Source organism: Lepidochelys olivacea, assembly GCF_965140295.1.
Source record: "Lepidochelys olivacea isolate rLepOli2 genome assembly, chromosome: 3".
NCBI classification, from domain to species: Eukaryota; Metazoa; Chordata; order Testudines; family Cheloniidae; genus Lepidochelys; species Lepidochelys olivacea.
In genome coordinates, this window is record NC_140413.1 from 110359445 (window position 1) to 110372895 (window position 13451).

The 13451-nt window shown below is 40.8% G+C and overlaps 1 protein-coding gene across 2 annotated transcripts in view; it reads left to right on the top strand.

The window, feature by feature from the left end:
* The window catches only part of UTRN (utrophin), a 583727-nt gene that overhangs the window by 126744 nt on the left and 443532 nt on the right, over positions 1–13451 (top strand). For both annotated transcript variants that reach the window (XM_084623224.1, XM_084623225.1), the window contains exons 6-13: positions 1609–1701; positions 2616–2788; positions 6225–6340; positions 7636–7799; positions 8470–8670; positions 9712–9893; positions 10635–10785; positions 12655–12774. In XM_084623224.1, coding sequence (XP_084479350.1) covers positions 1609–1701; positions 2616–2788; positions 6225–6340; positions 7636–7799; positions 8470–8670; positions 9712–9893; positions 10635–10785; positions 12655–12774 — 1200 coding nt within the window. The remainder of the gene's footprint in view (positions 1–1608; positions 1702–2615; positions 2789–6224; positions 6341–7635; positions 7800–8469; positions 8671–9711; positions 9894–10634; positions 10786–12654; positions 12775–13451) is intronic.

Consider the following 13451-nt stretch of genomic DNA (forward strand, 5'->3'; position numbering starts at 1 on the left):
GTAATCCCCAGGTCCTTTTCCGCAGAACTGCCACTTAACCAGTCGGTCCCCAGCCTGTAGCGTGCATGGGATTCTTCCATGCTAAGTGCAGGACTCTGCACTTGTCCTTGTTGAACCTCATCAGATTTCTTTTGGCCCAATCCTCCAATTTATCTAGGTCACTCTGGACCCTATCCCTACCCTCCAGCGTATCTCCCTCTTCTCTCCCCCCCTCCCCCAGCTTAGTGTCATCTGTGAACTTGCTGGAGGTGCAATGCATCCCATCATCCAGATCGTTAATAAAGATGTTGAACAAAACATGCTTTATCAGATGAGATAGCAGGAAAGAGATTCACTGTTGTATCAGAGTAACTGTGTAAGGCAGAGTGGAATTTGCTTTCCTTCTCTGTTCACATTCATTCTGTGAGCTTAATGACCCCCATTCTGCGTAGAGGAAGAAATTGCTGCTGCACCTGACACACGTATATGTGCTTTATGAAGTGCCTCAACCCAGGCGTAATCTAAGTTCTTCCACTGAGTGCTTGATACTGCAGTGGAGGTGGTGTTGCCTTTGGGAATAGCACCATGGTCACCTTAATTGCCTTTCTTCTATAGCCTCTAGATTTGCTGCTGTAAGGTATGCTATCCCATTGTCCATTTTGGATTTGGAGAGCTCATAACCCAAAAAGAGAATTTCCAGTCTCTAGTTCTGGCTTCCCTACATTAAATTTATCAGTTCAGATTTCTTCCCATTAAGACATCTTATGGACATTGTTTATGGACTGCTTAACTTTAAAAGATAACGCTACCTTGGCATTACACACAGCTTTCTAGACAGTTTGCTCTTTTCATTGGTCCGCCCCTTTTATTCAACTCTCTGAGGAAAAACTGTGGAATCTGACTCTCATTTGTACTCTCTTGTGAAAAAAGGAGTAAGAACTGAGTTTGTTTCAAAAACTTTACATTTCTCAGTGTAAAATAGAAATGAAGAAGAGTTCAAAAGCTTCCATAAGTGATGAGGTCAAGTTAAAACAAGAGGGGAAGTGTCAAGAAAAAAGCAGAGATCATTAGTGATTAAGGAAATTTAAAAAGGAAGATAAAACCAATGTCATCTTGCCCCTTGCAGCCCCTCCTGAAAAATTAAATATAATTTTTGTTGAAGTAAGCCCTAATTAAACTTCTTCAGTTAAAACGAATGCAAATTGATTCTCCCTTGGACACTGTGTTACCACATACAAAGCTTGTCATGTGTGGCTCTTGTGTCAATCTGAAAACTAAAGTTGTTTGTAATTATGACACTTCCATGGCTCTATAGTGCCCTATAGTATTAAGGATTACCTCTTACCTTGCAAAACAGACGAATTACTGCATTTTGCCTGTGTATTGGTTGATTTTGGTACCCCCCTATATTGCTGGTCGGGATTGAACCCTTACTCTGTTGCCTATGTATTTTGCTTCTGATTGCCTTCATGACAAATTCAGATAAGATTTCTGAAGAGAGCAGCTCTGCTTGGCAATTTCCACAAAATTAAATGTATCTGTTCATTTGCTAATGGCTGGTTGGTAGATAAGAAAATGGGAGGACACTCAAATCCTTGGTGAGAAATGTTAATTTAATGTCTCCTCCAGGTGGAATTGGTGAATATAGGAGGGACTGACATTGTTGATGGAAATCCCAAACTGACGCTGGGATTACTGTGGAGCATCATCTTGCACTGGCAGGTGAGGAAGCTTTGGGGAGGTGGGTCTCTTTCCAGGAATTTCCACGTTGATCTTTTTAAATTCTTACAAACCTTTCTTTGTCCTCTAGCGTGGAAAATATCACGTTTCTTTTGAGTTTGTAATTAGTGTAGATCAGAGTTTAGTTTCTGACCTCTTCTGTTGGCTGAATCCCACAACGCACTTTCTAATTGCGTGTCCAGTTGTACTCAGTCAATTGGTTCTGTTCTTAGTGTTGTTACCACACAGAAACATTTTAAATGGAGACAATAGCATTACATTTTTATTCAAGCTTTCTGTACAGAACTACTTGCAAGGTATTTTTAAAGTGTTGTAGCAGAATGGCCTCGGTACTGTAATTGTGGCCTGGTTTTAGTGTCTCACCAAAGTACCTCCCCGATTTTAATGCAGTTACTCATGATTTACACAAGCATGAGTGAGAGGAGAATTGGATGCTTTGGGAGGGACTTTGGTCTCTGCTTAGGCATCATATAAAAGCAGCAAATGGCATGTAAGAGGCTCAGGAGAATTCCCCATGTGGAATCGTCCCCCTACAAGGCCCAGTATAGGGGAACATGCTAGGGGTAGAACCAAGGACAGGAGGAGACAGAGCCATAGTGTATGCCGTGCAAGCCTGGGCAGCACTGGGGATGCTGTTGTAACGTAGAGCAGTCGTAGACTGTTACACTAGGGTCCCATTCTGCACACACAGCAGCCCTTGATCAGGAGGGTGCAAAGTGTCTTAAAGGCTCCCTTCCTCAGTTCACTGTCTGCAGCTAACTTATTGTGTTTAGTGAAAACAGTGTCTTGAACTCCGATACCAGTTGGTGCAACAACTCAGCTTAATTGCTGGTTTGGCAGATCAACAGTTAACTTGTGTAAAATTGTAGTTGTGACTGATTATTTGCTTTCTGCAGGTGAAAGATGTCATGAAGGACATCATGTCAAACTTGCAGCAGACAAACAGTGAGAAAATCCTGCTGAGCTGGGTTAGGCAATCCACAAGGCCTTACAGTCAGGTCAATGTTCTGAACTTTACCACAAGCTGGACTGATGGACTTGCCTTTAATGCTGTGATCCACAGGCACAAGTAAGTGACATATTAGATGATTAGACAGCTACATCAATAAGCAGCTTTTGCTTCTTCATCTTGGAGTGTTCAACAGCTTTTAACAACAAGGAATCCTGTGGCATCTTAAAGACTGAAGGTCTTTAGAGACTGTGCCGTTAGTCTTTAAGGCGCCACCAGACTCCTTGTTGTGTTTTGGGGATACAGACTAACACGGCTACCCCCTGATACTTGACAACAGCTTTTAGACTGTTTAAATGATTCACTGGTGATGGGTTTTTTAGTTTTGGGGATTTATTTTTTTTTTGGTGTGGTTATGTTAACAATGGAGGGAAATTGGCCAATCCAGCACTCACTTACTTGCAGAGGGCAAAGCCAGGGCTACACTGTAACTTCCGCTGTTCCTTTGCTCACTTTTCAATTACCAAAAAATAAAAGTACTTGAGTGTTTTAAATCGCAAATGACCTACATTAACTAGAAAGCAAGCTGAATACATCTTTACAGAGAGGATATCTTGGCTGTTGGACCATCTTACTCCTTTCCCCCAAACTGAAAACACTTGGAAAAAAGGCTCCAGTCCAGCTTGTTTTTTGTAGCATCTCTAGTGAGTAGATAAAGGAACACTTTGAAACAAATCAACAAGTAATACAGGCACCATGGCTCCCTCTTAGTTTTGAGTAAGTGTGATTTGAGAGACAAAGTAATTATTCTCACACAGTTGGCATACATTACTTAACAGAAGAATCAAAGGATAATACAATTCTTTGTTTCTATCCTGTGGTGTTTTATTCTCCCTTGGCCCTTCTTCTGAGAGGTATTGTTTAAGCTGCTCTGGGCAGAGATCATGTATTCTTTGTCTTGGGAGGTGTGTTAGGTAGTCTGTAGAAATAATCATTCCTAATTTTTTAAAAAAGTATGACTTTCATCAGATATTTCTGCTTTTGGTCAGTCCAGTGTAATTTTAAATTTCACAAATGTTTCAGGATCCATCATTTCCCAGAATGAGCTATTCCACAGTATAATTTTATAATTATTCATTTAAAATGTATAGTTATAGCCCCTAGGGGCCAACCAGATCACAGCTCCACTGTGCCAGGTACTGTACAGTCATTGTCTAAATGTCGGTCCCTGCCTCGGTGATCTTCTAATCCAAAACGCAAAGCATAACATTTGGATGGGATGTGATGTGATGAACAAACAGTTTGGGATGGGGTTCAGGGGAGACAGGGTAGCAAAAATATTAGGAGGTGTGAAATTATTATCAGCAAAAATTGCAACTTCCTAGCTGCCTAATGGATTTTTTTTTAATGTCACCTAAATATTCCTTCTCTTTACTTTATTCCTTTACACATAGGGGTATCATTTTGTAAATCCTTTTCTAACCCTCCTTCTAGTGTTTGTAGTCAATTATTAAAATCCTATTAGTTGCAATTTATCCTATTTATGTTAGATGTTAGAGCTTTTTAACCTTTTCCTACATGTCAGAACCTTTAACTCCCTATTCAGTCTTGTTCCCCAGCTAGTGGCGGATTTAGAGTTAGTGGGGCCCTGTGCTCAGCTTAATTTTTGGGGCCCTTCCTTGGGACCCAGCCAAGAAAAAGAACATTCTCTCATCTCCCCTTCCACCCCCCTTTTTCATTCTTTTTTTCTTCCTCCTCCTCCTCCTATGGGTAATAGGAAGTAAATGAAAATAAAGTGAGGTACCTTGATTGTTTTTGTAGTCTAACTTATTTTTCCACAGACCACTTAAAAATCTCTGAGTGTCTTGGTGGACCACTTAATTATCTTTCCAAATATTGTTTGTACTGTTAGCTAACTCTTGTAAAGCGATTTGGATAAGAGCGGTTTATTAAAAAAACTTAAAAAAATGTGTAAAAAAAAAAAAGTTGGGACGTGGGGTCTGGCTAGGACTTATGGTGCAGGAGGGGGCTCAGGGCTGGGGTGCAGGAGCAGGCTGGGGGTTGGGGTGTGGGAGGGGGCTCAGGGCTGGGACAGAGGGTTGGGGTGTGGTGTGCTTACCTGGGGCAGCTCTTGTTTGGTGCGAGGGGTGCAGGTGGGGATTTGGGGATGTGTGTGCAGGAGTCAGGGAGGGCAGGGGACTGGGTGTGTGCAGGAATCAGGGAGGGCAAGGGGATGGGATGGGGGGACAGGAGTCAAGGCTGGGTGTGTGTGAGGGGGTGCAGGAGTTGGGTGGACTGGGGGTGCAGAGTCTGGGAGGGAGTTAGGGTGCAGGAGCGGGCTGGGGGTTGGGGTGCAGGGTCTGTCCAGGAGTTAGGATACAGGATGGGGCTCGGGGTTGGTGCAGGAGGTTGGGGTGTGGAGCACTTACCTGGGGCAGCTCCCATTTGGTGCGAGGGGGGTGCAGGTAGGAATGTGGGGTATGCGTGCAGGAGCTCCCCTTTGGTGCTCAAGGTGTGGGGGAATAGGGGGTATAGGAGTCAGAGAGGGCAGGAGACTGGGGGTGCGTGAGGGGATGCAGGAGTCAAGGCAGGGGGCTGGGGGCATCCCCACAACTTGAGACCACAGACCCCGGCCCTGACTGGCTCATGGCAGGGGGGTGGAGGGTGTATGTGTAGGGGGAGTGCAGCGGCCCCGCCTTTGCTCCTCCCTGTCCCGATTCCACCTGCTTCCCCAAGGCCCTGCTTCTTCTCCACCTCCTCCCCCGAGAAGCTCTGGGAGGGACAGGAAGGGGCTGGAACGCGGCACGCTCAGGGGAGGAGACGGGGGAGGGGGGAGCTTGGCTGCTGGTCGGTTCAGAAGCCCCAGGAGCCGGCAGGACCAGGCTTCTGCCTCCGCAGCTGCCCGGCCCTGGGGCCCTGTCACTGGGGGGTGCCGTGCCAGGGCACCCTGTTTTTTACTGTAAATCTGCCTCTGTCCTCAGCTCTGTATTCATTTCAGTTGCATTTAAGCACCCACCCCATCCCTCCTCTACCAAGTTTTAGAAATCTTATGAAAAAATGGCAATTATTCACGATGTCTGTATTTTAAAAAAAATGGGAAATGATTATCCCTGTGATGTTTGCAGTTCAAACGCTGCAATGCCATGCTAATCATAGTAACTCGAAAGAAAAGGGAAACTGACTTTTTCTTCTACGTTGTCCAAACTGAGTGCAACAGAAAAAGTAAATACTCTGCAGTAATGCTGAAAAATAAATATTTTAATAATAGATTTGTACATTTTTAAAATTGACTCTATCTCTTCAAATGTTGTTACAAAAATAGCAGTTATAGAGTGTATTATGTGGCATGGGATGAGAATATAACTACAGTCATATAGATATAAAGTTAGTGATTCAAATATGTTCAGAATTTTGTTGCACATACTAGAGTTTTCTGCTTGGGGTCTCGGTTACTCTTTTTAAAATCTGTAATTGTATTGTAACACTATCTGATGTGTGTGAGGTGTTCCTCACCCCGCCTCTCCCCCGGTTGATTTTGTTTTCCTTATTCTTTCAGACCTGAGCTCTTCAGTTGGGATAAAGTTACTAAGTTGACCCCAACTGAGAGACTAGAACATGCTTTCACCATAGCCAAAAGCCACCTGGGAATAGAAAAATTGTTAGATCCTGAAGGTAAAATGTGTTTGCTTGCTCTTGATTAGAAAACCATTTTTGAGATAAGTGTTCAAAATTTACTTCCATTTACTTTTAATGTAAATACAGTGTCAAGTTGTTTTCCAGTTGTAACTTATTGTTGTCTTCAGCCATTGTCTTTGAAGAGAGATCCAGTTACTAAGGGGGGGGTGTGGATGAGTGTGTGTGTGTGTATGTGTAACAGTGACATCTGTCTTCACTGATTGTTTTTATTTAAAATTAAGTGATGCAACAAATGATGATCCTTGGTTAAGGAAGAGAAAGAAGCAAAAACTGGTTCGCAATCTGTTCTTTTTTTTTTTTTAAATGAAGTATGAGTTGATTATAATTGTACATGTCAAAACGTGTAGGAGTTAAAACTATAAATAACTAAGCATTTTTCAGGCTCATGTAAAACATTAAATACTATATACTGGGTAGCTCTTCTCATACACAAACCCACTTTGCTTTCTATGCCCACTGAACAGCAGTAGCCACTTATTAACTGCTTAAGTGCTTCACCTGTGGGAGCACTTGCTACCAAGCTTCTATGACTTCTGCTGAAGCCCCACCACTCTGAGTGGACTCTGGGCTTCCCAAAGATATATCCTGCATAATAGATTAGCAGATGGCCTCTACAGCATTAGGTGATCAGTCCTAGAGGTACAGGTATAGAGATAAGATTCAGTCTAGAGAGAGCTCTTTAAGCCCATCACCCAGTGTATCCCCCCAAGTGAGGATAATGGGGCCTGACTCTCCATTGGGATGGTATGGGGCTGTACTTATGGTTTTGTTGCAGCTCTGAGGAAACTGGTATGTTTATAGGATTTGGTAGCTTCTGCTGCACTGCCTATACTATGTAGGGACTGACAGAATGTGGACTTTCCGTTTTGTTCTCTGCTCAGCTTTTGTAAGCATTGAGTTTCCCAAGACTTTCCAAACTAAAATCCTTGATTTCAGGAGCCTCTTTGCTCTGAAGAGTTGGGGATCAGCTTTAAAACATGAAGTTAAAAGTTGGGGCAGAATCTCTCCAACCTCTTACCAAAAATATTCTAGCATTCCAAGAAGTAAATGGGGTTGTTCCACTATTTATTTATTTATTTACTTGCATTTTCCATTGCTGGTGCTGCTCTGATCTGTTAGCCATTCCAGATGCATTGGGGAAGGAAGGCCTGACCTTTTGGCATAAAACTTTTAGACCCTGACGCTTTCTGGTATACAGACCACACCATAGCTATCTAGGAGATTTTCTAGAAAAGCAGTCTCACTTCATTTTTTTAAAATTTCCTGTGTAGATGTTGCTGTACAGCTTCCTGACAAAAAATCTATCATCATGTATTTGACCTCTTTGTTTGAGGTCCTTCCTCAGCAAGTCACCATGGAAGACATCCGCGAGGTGGAGACTCTTCCAAGGAGATACAAAAAGGAATGTGAAGGAGGAGCATTTAATATACAGCAAGTATGTTTCTGTCCATCCAGGTCTGGAAGGTTCTTGGCTATAATTTTCACCTGTTCAGGTATACTGGTAGCTCTCGTGACCCCTGCAAAATTCATTGGAGGATACTAAAATTGCACCCTGACAATCCTCCTCCTGGTTTTCTCTCTCTCATCTTCACTCTAGCATTGCCTTTCCTTCTCCTCCCGCTCCCTTTTCCTACACCGACAATTGTCTACTTGTCCTGGAAAGTTTAACGCTTTAAGCTTCCTGCTTCTGCCCATCGCTCTCATTCATCTTGGTGTGCTGGACAGGGTGGCTCCTGATCCTGAATTGAATTTGCGTGGGGAGAGGTTTTTATTTTTCTTTGGTACTCCTCCGCTCTACTTCAGTGTCACCTGCTGACTTAATTTAATAAACACTAATGAGGGTGATTTTATTTGTTAGTGGTGACCTCTAGATTCTGTATTACCCTTGGAGAAAAAAAAGGAAAATAATCAGATCTGACAGTTGGCCCCTCTAGTCTACAAAGTAACCAACTATCCTATTTTAATATGTTAAGAGTTGGCATAACAGACACACTGTCACATCGCTCAAGTACTCAAAGGATCTTAAACAATCAGTGTTTTGTGCCAATTATGGAAACAACATTTCTGCGTTGCTAAGAAATGTTACTTTCCTCTTTGCTATGTAGAGTGCAACACCTGAAGAGGAACATGAAGGTTCTAGAGCAGAAACCCCTAGCACTGTGACTGAGGTGGATATGGACTTGGACAGCTACCAAGAAGCTCTGGAAGAGGTCCTCACATGGTTGCTTTCAGCTGAAGATACATATCAGCAAGATAACATATCTGGTGATGTTGAAGAAGTCAAGGAGCAGTTTGCTACCCATGAAGTAAGTTTGTGTTGGCAGGTCTTTTTCCAGCCCATTCTTAAAATTGTTAGTTCTTGATACTATAAAAACACCCTTCTGTTTCATTTGTGTTGCTTTTGCTAAATTTATACTGAACATTTGTAGGATATTTTAAGGCTTGTGTCATTTGCATCATGCTTTGTTTTGCGCATTAGATTTTGAGTTTTAACCTTTTGGGTTTTTTGTTTTGTTTTTTTTAAATAATAGAAATAATTGATTATTAGAATGTTACTTTTAGTGCACAATTTGTCCTCATTCCTCAACTTCTACATTATTTGAAGGGAATATTATAGACTTTGTCATGATTTATGGGCCAGATCCAATGGTGCTATGCTGATGTACACCAGTGGAGGAGCTGGTCCTGCTGTTTCCCGATTTATTAGTGTGAGGTTTCTGGTTGTAAGTATAATGTTGCTAAAAGCTGTAGGTGCTGGAGATGGAAAAATTCTGTTAGATACTTTAGTCTGTATTTCTGTCAATGTAAAATATATGATCACATGTCATCAGAAAATAGAGCTACCTTCACAATAGTTGCCTTCTCCATGTGTAGGAGCTGTATGACCATATATAGAGAAGAGAAGAGAAGACCCCCTCCCATGTGCACATTTTTTGGACTTTTTGTTAAATAAATAAATAAATAAAACTCTTATTTCCATAGTTGAAAACGTATCTGCTTTCTTTGCAGTTCGTTCTGTTTTTGGTTTTCAATGTTTCCAATTAATATGTTTGTTAGTGAACTTATTTTTAAAGGTTGTCTCCTAACCTGCAACTTCTTCTCTTGGGAAAGATCTATTTTTATTCCTTTGCCACCTCTTTTGCTTTACCGAAACACATCCTGGCAGTTCTTTTGAAATTTTCTGATGTAGAGACCAGTGGGTTAAGGTCTGCTGTGCTTGTGCTTTTGATGATGCCAGCTTATTCTGCAGCGTTGTGGTTTGAACATTATCAATTTACTAAGACTGTTATAAACTCCTGATGGCAGCTCACAAATTAAGATGATGTCATTTGTTGTACCTTTTCCAGGCTTTTATGATGGAGCTTACTGCACACCAGAGTAGTGTGGGTAGTGTACTGCAGGCTGGGAACCAATTGATAGCACAGGGCAATCTATCAGAAGAAGAGGAGAATGAGATCCAGGAACAAATGAAACTGCTAAACTCTCGATGGGAAGCTCTAAGAGTGGACAGCATGGACAGGCAAGCTCGGTGAGTTGTGCCCTAAAACTTCTTGTATAGCTGGCAAACTAGTTAATGGAAGTCCGTGTGTATTTAGCCTGATTTTTGAGGCCTAATATCAGATTTTTCAGAATGGACTTGTCATTTTGTAGCATTAAATCCATCCTGTTTGTGGCTCAGTAACCCATCTTCAGCAAAGCAAGAAGGAGAAAAAAAAACTGCATTCTTGGCTACTTTAATGCAAATATTTATATGTATATAATGTAGAAGGTGCCAGACTGAAAATGCAGTGTAGTGCTTCTACGTGTAGCAAATAGTCTTAAAATTGTTGTAATAATTTAAGTTCTCAAACAAATAAAAGCCTTCAGTCATTGTAAAGGGTGGTATTTATTTATTATATACTAAGGACTATCTGAAGGATTTTTTCCTGCTACGTTTTATTACAGTCATTAAGGGGGAAACTGCATTTCATTGCTGCTCTTGACATTGTCGTTAAGAGTGAACATCTGATGCAAGAAACAATTAAGCTGTTAGAAATTCTGAGCGTATTTCTATGTACCCTGGTGGCATATTTCACTAACTTTTGAGGAGTAAACAGAAGCTTAACTATGTTTTCTTGAGTTTAGAATTAAATGCCGAACAATTTTATTTAGACATAAATGACTTAGATATGGCTATGTGGCTTTCCTCTTATTTATACCTAGATCTTATGCTTTTTACTTGCAAAAGCCTTTCTGGAATTACTCTGCCTTTGTTTTCTCCCATGTGCAGCCTGCATGATGTGTTGATGGAACTGCAGAAGAAGCAATTGCAGCAGTTGTCTGACTGGCTGACAGTCACAGAAGAGCGCATTCAAAAGATGGAATCTCAGGCCTTTGCTGAAGATTTAGAGTCACTTCAAAAACAGATAGAAGTACATAAAGTAAATGGCTTTTGTCTGTTCTGTAATACACATGATATAGGAAAAAATACTCGGAAGCTCTAAACTTAGTGACGGCTACAATGGAGAAACACAATTGTGGCAGCCACTTCACGGTCCTCTTTTTTTTTTTTTTTTAAAGGAAAGATTCAGATCTGGTTGTACACTGAGGCCCATGCGTGATAGTTTTGATGTGGAAGGGGATGGTAATGGAAAGGAAGAGAACTGGACAGTTTTGAAAGCACTTTGATTACTAACTGAGTAAAGCACCTTTAGTGGAAGTTGCATATCTTGCCTTGTTTGCTGCATAAAAAAATTCTTCATTAAGTTACCTGTGTAGGAGAGGGGCTGAAAAATAACAAATAATTTATCCATAATGAAGAGCAGAGTGTGCTCAAGTACACTGTACCTCTTGCCACTTACAAAACAAACCACCCCACCCCTCACCCCCCAAAAAAAACACCACCATCCAACAAACCACTAAGCCAAGAAGAAATTGCTCTTTTATTTGCCCAGCACTCCACTAGTGGTATGGCTCTAAGCCAAGTTTCTAGAGCAGAGTCTTGCCTTCTGCCCCAGGTGCTTTTAGAGGGGAGAGGGCTTTTGAATGCTCATCACTCTTAAGGCATTCTATGGTAAGCATTAAAAAGAACATTCATTCTGAGGTGGACGTAGCTTATTGACCTTCTTCCCGGTTCCCAGTAAGGTATGTATCTTAAGGGAAAAGGGCATTAGAGAGGCTATAAAAACTGCCACAATAGTAGGCTTTGCCCTTGAAAGGCATTGGTAAAAATTTCCCCGCCGCTCACAGTTTTGTGAGTTGAGTGCAGTGTTTGTTTCCTTCCTCCATCTTGAGTAGTGGCTACATTTCAGTGTGGCTTGAAGTATATAGATTTTGAATAATAATGCATAGTTCTTATATAGTGTTTTTCATTAGTGGATCTCGGAGTGCTTTGCAGAAGTCAGTATCATCATCTGTCTGTGCCTCACTTACCCAATCTTCAAAATGAGGATAAAGTGACTAGCTCAAGGTCACCCAGCGGGCCACTGGCTGAGCTGGGAATAGAACCCAGATCTCCCAAATCCTACTCCGGTGTTGTATCTACTGGACCAAGGATCCTTTGGGATAAAAGATGCTATAGAAAATGTAAAACTGTATTTCTGGGGCAGAGGTACTCTGGTGATACATGTTGTTGTGTAATACCTAGATATTTACAATACCTACACTTCTATATTGCTAAATAACAGGAGTATCTCTCTTCTCCTACGTGTTCTTTGTAGTTGTTGTGTAGTCTTTTTTGTCAGTATTGTCTCTGAACATAGTGTCCAATATATATCATCAAAGCTGTACAGTTAGTTGTAATTATTGTTCCATCAAAACCTATTAAGACACGTGTGCATAGTAAGTAATTTAATCTGCTGTTATACTTGCAATCTGATACTTTATTATGTATAGGAACACATTTTATAGAAACCGTTAGCTTTTTTACATGCATCATTAGAGGTTCAGAATGTCATTAGCTGTTGAGAGCCAAACATTTGAATTTTCAGAGATCCCTTTTTATTTGTGAGAGCACAAAGAACATTTTTTTTGTAAAGGAAAACAGAAGGCTGGTAAAAACTAAATATATAATTTTTTGTTATTGCCTGGTATCTTCCATCGTCTGAAATAATGTATTTTAGCTTCATTACACTTTCTAGTTGCATTTTCTAGTACTTAGTTACATTATAGATATGGCTCTCCTTAATAAAACATTTGCTTAATTGTTGAGTCTTTAGCACTTTTCCACAGCAACAGTTTTAACGGCTATGGCCAAAAAGGTGTCTCTTTACCCCCATCTAGTTCCTGTAACCATTGATTTGTACTTCCAGGGGCTGCAGAATGATCTTGAGATAGAGCAGGTTAAGGTAAACTCATTGACCCACATGGTGGTGATTGTTGATGAAAACAGTGGTGAGAGTGCCACAGCTGTACTGGAAGAACAACTGCAGGTAAATGTTTTGTACTGTTTGTTGTACTACATTACATTACTTACAAACTATGTAGGATGGCTTGGTTTTTGTCCATTTGTTATCTGATAGTTAATTGTGAAGCTGCTGTAAATATAGTACCTCTTAATTGTAAACTAGCTTAATTCATAATTTTTCTCCAACTTCACTAGGTGTCACTAGTGTATTTTGACACCTATGATTTGTTAGCATATGCTTTATTCCTCTGAAATAAAATGTTAGAATTGAAGCATAGAAAGGTGTTTGCAGAATACCTGGCTTACAGGCCCCAAAATAAGAAGTTAATTTGTCATTGCCCGAATACAGATAATACCCCACACATCAGTTTTAATGGAATTTTAAAATTGGACACATTTTTGCGCTGTAAACAAATTATTAAATCATTGTTATCTCTGAGAGATTGCTCTTCGTTTCTTATAACATAAAGAATTAATAAAATTGCTCAGGGTAAAATTTTCAAAAGTCCAAAACCCATTTTTAAGAGTGCTTAAGTCACTTTGGAGGACAAATCCAGCTTACAGAAGATAATTGATAGTCTGGTAGATTTGTACTCTTAAGAGACTAGACACTTTTGAAAATTTTACCCTTAATGCAATTTCATTTGTGGAACTATGCGAAAGTAATGGGTGGATAGAAAGTTGGCCAGATTGTCGGGCTCA